This window comes from Drosophila bipectinata, chromosome XL (assembly GCF_030179905.1).
Source record: "Drosophila bipectinata strain 14024-0381.07 chromosome XL, DbipHiC1v2, whole genome shotgun sequence".
In the NCBI taxonomy this organism is placed as follows: Eukaryota; Metazoa; Arthropoda; class Insecta; order Diptera; family Drosophilidae; genus Drosophila; species Drosophila bipectinata.
Window position 1 is genome coordinate 7,223,138 of NC_091734.1, and position 9,899 is coordinate 7,233,036.

General features: G+C 42.1%; 2 protein-coding genes across 14 annotated transcripts in view; both read left to right on the plus strand.

Moving 5' to 3' along the window:
* The window catches only part of Cngl (Cyclic nucleotide-gated ion channel-like), an 83,857-nt gene extending 79,877 nt beyond the window's left edge, over positions 1–3,980 (plus strand). For all 13 annotated transcript variants that reach the window (XM_070277040.1, XM_070277038.1, XM_070277035.1 and 10 more), the window contains one exon: positions 5–3,980. In XM_070277040.1, coding sequence (XP_070133141.1) covers positions 5–886 — 882 coding nt within the window. In that variant the 3' untranslated portion in view covers positions 887–3,980. The remainder of the gene's footprint in view (positions 1–4) is intronic.
* A 1,103-nt stretch (positions 3,981–5,083) lies between these two features.
* LOC108122701 (WSCD family member CG9164) lies at positions 5,084–9,535 on the plus strand. The gene is made up of 5 exons (XM_017237420.3): positions 5,084–5,647; positions 7,878–8,030; positions 8,083–8,209; positions 8,267–8,638; positions 8,694–9,535. Exons 2-5 carry the CDS (start codon positions 7,896–7,898, stop codon positions 9,017–9,019), a joined length of 960 nt encoding a protein of 319 aa, XP_017092909.2. The 5' UTR covers positions 5,084–5,647; positions 7,878–7,895; the 3' UTR covers positions 9,020–9,535.
* The last annotated feature ends 364 nt before the right edge of the window (positions 9,536–9,899 follow it).

Sequence of the window (9,899 nt, forward strand, 5' to 3'; positions counted from 1 at the left end):
CCAGCGTGGAGACTCATTGGACACTGTTTTCACCTCCTCGCCCCCCATCCAAGGGGGCCGACGAAGCATTTCGCCGGGTCCGGGGCCCAGTCGCCATCATGCAGCCTCTGCCAATGCTTTGAACTGCCCGAGCAGCTACTATGGACCCGGACCCGGCTCCCTCAGTTCCCGGCATGCCCAGAGCCACCCCAGTTTCTACACAGGCTACGGAAACGGGCGGAGGAGCCGTGACTGGAGTGCAGGAGGCGACAGCTTTGGGGTGGAACGGAGCGGAGGAGGAAGCGGAAGTGGCAGCGGGATGATGATATCGGATGTGACCGGAAATCTTACAAGGCTCTCGGACAGCGTGATCCTGGACATTGGCGAGAGTTCTAGCTCCAGTTCTGAATCCAGCAAGCTGAACATAGCCGAAGAGGAGGACGACGAAGAGGAGGAGGAAGACGCCGATCGCGATGCGGACGCGGCGGACAGAACGGAGGCACCGAGCACCACCTCGGGACGCCACAACGACTGGGAGGTGCAGATGCTGGCCGCCGAGATGGAGCGCCAGGAGCGAAAGCGTGGACACTCCCTTTCCGACAATCTTGGCGAGCTGCGGCACTGTAGCACCTTCCTGCGGCGGCGGCGGAAGTTCAGCGACACGGAGACAGAGTTCAGCGAAACGGACATGGAGGACCAGATGGCCAGGTCGGGCAGCATACCGATGGATCCGGGCAGCATAGCATCCGCTCTCACACCTGGAGCTGGTAGCTCTACGTCGGCGGGCCACCAGAGCGGCAGCCAGAGACCCCGGGCCTCCAGCTTGGATCAGTTCAACCTGCGCTACGGCATCGGGAGGGGCATCTTTAAAGCAATGAGCATCGACCGTGATAAAGACAAGCTTTGAGAACTATAATAGCGACCAAAAACTGTGAAACCAAGCCCAGTCCCAGTTCCAGTCCCAATCACGACCCAATCTCCTGCAGACCCAGACCCAGAGCCAGTCCCCGATCCAGTCCATGAGCAATGAAATTCGGCAGTATTACAAGGTTACCATGGTACAAGCAAGTATATCGAGATATACAACACTAAGTGAAATGTGAGGACATATAGATCTATATTCTATATATGTTTAGCCCCAGCAGAAGCAACCCGATCTATATATACATACATATATACATGGCATATATGAAATGAATCCAACCCAGATATATATTCATATATATATATGAAGAAGTATAATTAAAGGCCACAACTACTACTAACAGAGAAAGCAAGAACACAGATACAAATAGCCAGAGAGGGCTAGCACCCCAGACAGGACTCCATTTTAAATTCTTTACCTTCTTCCGTTTACTTTCCCTCTTTCTTTATACAAAATTTGCATTATTGTTGGTGTGTGTGTCTGTGACAGTATGTGTGTGTAAGAGTGTCAGAGTGTGTTTGTGCCAAAAAAAAAATGAAAGAAAAGATGATTCCCACATTAAACCGTCCTGAGAAACGTCCATGCCAAGGATGCGCATGTTTGTTCATTTTTTATAAATCTGTGTAAATGAAACTGCAAGTCTATATAGATTCCTACCTCTTCCTATATCCTTTTCATTGTCCTGCTATTTGTATCCTTTTGCTTTTGTGGACACTCAAGGGCGTGGCTCTCTCTGCAGATGTATATACCTCTTATTGTTAGAGACTATATATATACATATATATTTTAAGTACGTATATGCATTATACATATATATATGTATACAGAAATATATACATAGTTATATATACATATATATATCTATATATGAACTAGAGTAATGAAAACCGAAAGCTTTAATAACTTATATAGAGAACTATTAAGGAAATGTTTTAAATACTAATCGATTCGGACAAATGTTTCACGAGTTTTCCATTTCAAACAAACACACATGAGACACAATCGTCTATATACGCATATATATAGTTCAGCACATATATGTGTGTATATAGAGAGCCTAAAATATGCATATAGATTAGCGATTTACTTGTTGAAGGCCCTTAGTTTGAGCTGTTAAGCCTATCTAAGCATTAGTCGAAACCTAGACTAGATCCCTGATCCTCGAGCCCCGACCCTAAGCCTCCTATTCATTCGACTAATTTCAAGCTTGCCCCCACTGTCCCAACTAAAAAGTATAGCTAATTAACTAAATCTAACCCCAACTAACTAAACGAAAAACTATCTCTAGCACCTAAGTAGCTTAGTGCTGTTCAAGATCAATTTCAAAGTCAAAGTCAGAGTCAGAGTTAGCTTAAAGCGCCTAAAAACGAAGTCGAAATTTTGGTTTGTAATTCCCTTTTTTTGAATATCTAACTAAACTGCAAAACACTCACTAACCACTAACCACTTACCACTAACCACACGCTAATCAGCAGAATTATAGACCGTAGCCGACACAGCCCTCTAGAGTTTTTGGTAGTTTCGAATAGAGAACATACTTACTGTCGCTCTGGCCTAGGCTTTACTGTACCCATAGCTAGCGCACTAAGCCCTCACGATCACACCATGGACACCAGCTATCCAGATACTATGTGTGCTGTATGTACCCCTGTTTTCAGTGTCTAATCTCATAGGATCGATTACGCATTTCTGCTATAAGCTTAGCCACTGACCCAAAAAATTTTATTTTTGATGAAGAAAAATAGAAGAATTAGACCAACCCCGACCCAGACCACTAAAAACCAAAATTCAATTACACACAATGGAAAATATTCACAGCCAGCTAAGCAGTCCAAACAAAACATAATTACTAAGCACAAACTTATGTAATTCAAGTTAGCCGAGTGACGAAACATATTGAGAAACCAAGAAGCTCACTCTGTAAGTTTTTGATTTGAATACTTATTGGGTTTTCGTTAATGTTCAATGCCGAGAATGCAAATGAAGACCTTTTGAATTGAATTACATACGCCAGGGACCACAAAATGTTTTTTTGTCTCTTTTTTATATATATAAACGAAAAACAAAAGATATGTAGACACACGAGGAGAACTTAGCAAATAATAATGAATAAAAAATGGAACTAATCTACCAGGAAGTAATAATCCAAAACCAAAACCGAAGAACTCCCCAGGCAAATCCAATCCAATCTTTAGTAGAAATTGACAAATGATTTTCACTCTCAGTTCAATTGTTGTCAGCCAACGAAACTCTGTGAGTCAATTATGTATATGGATAATTTTAAAATGGATTGTTTTTAGGTGGAAAATATATGACAAAACAAAGAACAAGGGAGACCAGACCGAATCCAAGACCCCTAACCGATTACAACCTATATTATAATGTATTGTACTATATTATGATGCCATAGATTGCATTCAATACCGCGAATTGTTGTCGTTGTTGATTTGAACTTTGAATTTTGAATTTACATCTTTTGATTGCTCGTCTTAAGTTACGGATATTTTTGTACATTAGTTTAAGGTACTTAGCGCATAAAGAGTCCCACGAGTCTAGAGTAATTCCTATGTAATTGTATAAATACATATATAAATGAATTTTTTTTTCTCCTAATTGCTAATTTCGCAATGTTGACCGATACTAAACAAGAACATGTACTTATAGTGACATTATATGCAAAGATAATTTAAAAACTAAAAACTTCAAAGGAAAAACCAACAAAAAAAAAATAAAAAGAAAAACAAGGAAATTAGCACATGTTAAAGAACCGCAAATAAAAAATGAAATAAGACAACAAAAAAAATGTGAAAGATGGAAGTATGAGAGCTTCCCTCCGGTTGCAAATTTGTTTCTAGTGTTTGTGCCAAAGTCCCCCTGTCATATCAACTTTTTCTCGCCCCAAGGTATGATGTTTCAGCTGAACAATATCCTCCAAACAAGAATACGAACCTAGATTCGAATTTCGAACCCAAATCGATATCTGATCACTTAGTAAGCCCTGACAAACCGATGCAAGTGAAGCAAGCCCCTGAGCAACCAAGGTGAAATATGAGTTTGATAAAACTAACAAAACAAAACGAAGCAAATAAACTTAATTGAATAAAAGAAGAAATGAGTATTTTACTTGAGTTCCCGGATCGGGTAATGCCTGTCTAAGCCCATATCTTTGGTAATTTCCAAGCGATCTACATAGGGGATATACTGATGATATTGTAGCGAAAATCCCCCTAAATCTGCATTAAAATATGAGGAACAATTTTTTTTACGATTTTCGATGAATTTTTATGAAATTTTTATGATACCCCTAGGAAAATTTTGAAAAAATCGATAAAATTTTAGTTTGCCAGTTTTTGATGCAGAAAACATGTACTCGAAATCCTCAAATCGGGAAGGTATACCATTCCTGGATCAGACATCCATTAGCCGAGTTATGATCTTGAGAAGCTATAAAAATATCACTTTTTTCGTGGTTAGATATTTCAAGTCCTGGAAATCCTCGAATCGGGAATTATGACCCATATTAAAGCCCATATCTTCTTCAATTTTAAAGCTATCCTGGAAAGGCATACACTGTTGTAATTCTATCAAAAATCGCCATCAATCTGCATTAAAATCTGAGGAACAATTTTTTTTAAGATTTTCGATGATTTTTTATGATGGTACCCCTAGGAAAATTTTGAAAAAATCGATAAAATTTTAGTTTGCCAGTTTTTGATGCAGAATGCAAGTACTTAAAGTACTGAAATCGAAAAGGTAAAACATTCCTAGATCAGACAACTATTAGTCGAGTTATGATCATAAAAAGCATTTCAAATATCACGTATACGACTAGTTGTACGTTATTTTGTATGTATTATCTTTTGATCTCAACTACATTAGTTTATGATTTCCAGATATGAGTCCTAAAAAACGTTCTACCAAAAGCCTTTCGCATCAGCAGCGCTACCTGTCGAGCGTATCATGCAGCTTTCTAATTGTTGGGACCTGCGCAGAAAATCCGAAATGCACGAAATTCCCAGCCCAGCTGATAGGAATATAAACTAAAAAACGGACGAGGGTGATAAGGAATCCCAACATGGTGGCAACGCCACTTGGAAAAGCTCTGTATCATCCCCCAGCGCTGATGCTGTTTTTCCCCTGCTGGCGCTCTGCCTTTGCTTTGCTTTTCTGCTGCCGTACTACCGTGCTGCTGCTGCTGCTGCTTCTGCTGTTGCTGTTGCTGCTGTTTAGCAGAAATTCTCGGATACGTCGGAGGACGGAACGGTTCAGTTCGGTTTTGGTGCGATTCGATTTCGATTCGGTTGGATTCAGTTCAGTCCGCGGCAACGGCTGCGCCCCAACATTGCGCATACGACGTGTGGAACACACACGGCCGACAAAAAAAATAAATAGTTTGGCATTTGTTTTGTTGCTGCTGCTGCGGCTGTCGTTGCTGTTGCCGTTTGTTGTTGCTGTTGCTGTTGCTATTGCTGCTGCTTATCTCGAACACACAGTTTTTTATGTAATTTTTTTTTGTACGTTTCGGGTTTTATTGTGTATTTATAATACGAAACTTTAAATGGGAACACTGATTCCCCCCCGTTCATTCATCAGATAACTCCCAGTTATTTGCGAATAATGTGTGACATGTAGCACAATTCTGCAGGACCCCCCAAAAAATTTTTGGGCGTGTTGTGTGTGTGTGTGTTTGTTTTGTGTGCGCGTGTGTGTGTGTGTGTGGATACGGAATCGGAATCGGTTTCGGTAAGTATTCTAAACAAAACTAAAACAATCAAAACCAGAACAGACCAAAAATGTATTTGTTTACATCTCTGAGAAATGCCAGTCTGTTTTCTGTGTCTGTGCGTGGAAAAGCGAGAAAATGCTGAAAAGTGGGCTAACGGGGAGGGGCGTGTGGCATGTGGCAAGTAGCGTGTAGCATCAAAGATATTTGTTCAGGGCTCTTTTGTTTATAGTTTTTTTTTCCCCAGCCCCCACCCCGAGATGAATTTTGCACCGACTATTGAGGGAAAGCTTGAAAAATTGCATATTTATAAATGACCGAGGGTGGCAAGGGGATTCAATTAAGGGGGGAATGCCCTGGTTACCCCCGGGGCAATCATTATGTAAACCCCTTGGGCTGGGTTCGGTCGTTCCACCTTCTAACATGTGCCATTCAACTATGCAACCATTTATCCAACGGTTATCCATGGCCTTTGTCTGATTTATGCCGCAAAACAATCAAATTATTGCTTGCTTTATGGAGACCCTCGCCCCCTTCTGGTAGCTCCCCTCCCCCATCCCACAGACAACCCCTTTGGGGTGCCCATTTTTTATGGTATTTCTCTATTTCCCTTCTGCGGCTGCCTCGCTATTTCATTATATATTCGCCTGGGAATACACCGAAAGAAAAACATGGACTTACTTAGAAAATGTTTCATTTTAAGTCTTATAATAAACATACAAATTACATTCATAAATTAGCTATTTAAAATGATATTCTAAAGTCTTTATTTGTATATAATCTCCTACTAATGTATAAAACGTCAATAAATTTCTTCAAGTGTAGCTTCAGTTTTCTTTATTTTTATTCCAATTTTTTGCTTTTGGCTTGGTTTTTGTTTGCGTCTTGTTTCAGCGTTGAACTAGTTTTTGGGCCACCACCATGAGCCCCACCGCACCACCACGGTGGCTTGGGTGGCTCGAAGAGTTCCTGGATAAGCCGGCGCTGGGGTGGGGCTCTGAGGAGAGGGCAGGATGGCGGGAAGGACACTTACCGATATCTTATATCATCATCTAACGGATTTTCCGCTGGAATCCGCTGAGGTTTTTGCCTGCCGAAGTTTATCGGCAGCTCAAGGATCTCTCAGGCCAAGGACGAAGACCCTTTAGGGTCCCGAGACCCCCAAATCCGCGCCCTCTCCCCCGCCCCGTTGCCCAGCTGTTGCATAAATTTTCGCATTTAGCCGCTTGTCTCCGGCACATGTGTGTAAGGACACACCTCTGTACATGCACAGGATACACACACATGTGTGTGTGTTGCTGGTGTATGTATGAAGGGGTGTCGGATAAAATTTTGCGGCTTTCGTTAGCGTTTTATGCAGCTCAAGGAACTTTTGTTGAAGGCATGACAGGGCTTTTCTTCTCTTGTCCTTTTTAAGCCACTTTCATGTCCTTTTAAGAGGCATTTACTGTTTATTATCCTTTATTAAGACATTCTCAAGAACAAAAAAAGAGCATATCAAAATTATGACCGTCAAAATATCGACACTTTCCCAACCATATTTCCACCATTTCACAATAGACTTTATAATTTTTCAATTAGTACATTAGGATCGGTGCCAAAAAATAGACAATATCTTTTTGCTTGATATTTACTAAGACATTTTAATGCAGATCGAATAAGTTTAAATATTCCCCAACCATTTATCAACAGATTCCAGAAAGGGATATCTTATATATTCAGGGTCCTATATGTGTTTACATTGTGTCAGAAAAACTAGAGTGACGGATTCTGACCAGGAATACTGTAAAAGCTCAAGGCACACCCCAGAATAAAATGGTCAATAGCCTCTGCAAGGAATCCTTGGCAAGGATATGGAAATTAAAAGTAATAAGCCATACACTGTTTACCAATCGACCGCCTTTGTTGGGAGGGAATAAATTCTTTTAGCCAAGAGCTTGCCTAAATTTTCACATTTTTTGAAGGAGCCAGGGAGGATTCAGGGTGTGGGTTTGCCGTAAACAAAGTTAGACAGAGATAGGATGATAAACGGGAAACGAGAGACAAGGTTGCTCGTTTTGGCCATTTGTTGTGTTGTCATAACAAAATCAACAAAAAACCGAAATTGATTCCCTCGCAGACACAGACTACAAATAATTGGCTTCATTAAGGCAAACATCGTCATTTGAATTAATTTTAATGCATGATACTTAGTGCCTAGTGGTTGCCAAAGAATAATCCAATTTCGATGTGGTTAAACGTGCGTTTCAGTAATGCAAAGACGGCGTTATGGCACTGCAAGGCTGGCGCTTTTTCGGTGTCTCGGCAACCATCATCATCTACATAGGCGGCGTCCTGTTCCTGTCCATGAACAACATACCCGGATCGCATCCCAAGAGGCCAAGGATCGAGCGCTTTGCCGAGGTAAGTACCCCAGTTCTTCTCTGAAATATGGAATAATATGATCCTTGGACAGTTTCCCAGCTTTCATAGCCCGCGTTTTCCGATGCCCAGCCGAAAAATGACGATACGCTGGTGTCGTGACCTCAAATATATAAATCGAGATCTTCCAAATTACACGGACTACAGGGCCGATTTTTTCAGTGAGTTATACCCATCTATTTCAAGGATATCTCGAGTTAAACATTCCTTTTTTTTAGCCGCTCTGCCCAGCAGCGACCTTAGTGCCGCCCTTCAATCCCTGCCGGCTTTGACCGCCCTGGCCAGTTTTCCGGGCAGCGGGAACACCTGGCTGAGGTACTTGCTCCAACAGGCGACGGGGATCCTGACGGGCAGCATATATAAGGACTACGGCCTGCTGAAGACCGGCTTCCCGGCGGAGAACGTGTGCAACAGCTCAGTATTATTGGTGAAGACCCACGAATGGGGCAGCAAGGCGTGGCAGCCCTTCTCGAAAGCAATACTCCTGGTCCGGGACCCGGAGAAGGCAATCATAGCGGAGTTCAACCGCCAGAGTGGCGGCCACATAGGCTTCGCCTCGCCGGACCGCTACAAAAGGACTAAGGGAAAATGTAGGTCATAACTGGCTTCGATCTACTGACACTAACCTTACCTTCTGACCTACAGATTGGCAGCAATTCGTGAGCAATAAGCTCAAGGGCTGGGAGCTGATGAACCTCAGCTGGGCCCGCAACTTCACCGGCAGCATCAAGGTTGTGTTCTACGACGACCTGGTCCACCACACCGAGCGGGAACTACGCTCTATCCTGGAGTTTCTGCAGTTCCCAGTCGACGAGCAGCTGATGCGGTGCGCCATCATGCGGAAGGAAGGTATCTTCCGACGTAAAAAGCGGCTGCTCTCCTTTGATCCCTACACGGAGGCGATGCGGGCCGAGGTGCAGGCTCGTCGGCGTATCGTCTACGGCCTGCTGGGGCGGCAGGACCAAGAATAGTGCAACGGAGAGGCAGGATACTGAACATTCAAGCACCCGGACCACCAACTCGCGCAAACACAAGGCACAAAGCAATCGGAATTGCAGCAGCACAGGACTCAAGCTAGCCTCAACCCCCAACACGATCGAGTAGGACCATAGATCTCAAACCGGACAGGATCCGATCCTGGAACCTGGCAGTCCGGCAATCCCCCCGAAAAGTCATTGCGCATCTTTTCCAATCCTTTGATGTTCGCTTGCCACATTAGCTAATTATCCTTGTTCTGTTTTTGATAAAAGTAAATTTAGGACGTATCCTTAGGTTGATATTGACATACAATATATATACACACACATTGTTTTGGTAGGCTATATACATAAATATTATATTAATGATTAGGTAACGATCGCTTGCGTTTGCAACAAGGTATTATGATTCCTGAACGAATTTATGAAATTCATTATTGGCCATGTTGTGCTTCATCGCTCACCCTTCAAAAAACCACACAAAGCGAAACTGAAATACTCAAAAACTCGAAACTCGAAACTCAACTCGAAACCGAATATTAAACTGTCAGCTCAAAATTCGCTACTTTCATTGGTCATTCCCATTGAGCTACCCTATTAGATTATCCTTGTAAAAAGTTTTATACACGATTCTACAACAATTGCTTGTGAAATATTAACAATGAATGACAAAGATTAGATAATTGTACAAATAAAACACACACAAACACTTACACCAAACAAAATACAAACAAGAAACTATAAAATCGAAGGAAAAACAATGAAATGGATTTAAAAACTAAAATTTAATGTGTTTTTATTGGAGTGTTGGTGTGGAAACAGGAAGCGAGCTTTAAGGACATAAGCTTCAAGGAAATAAGCTTTAAGTTATGTA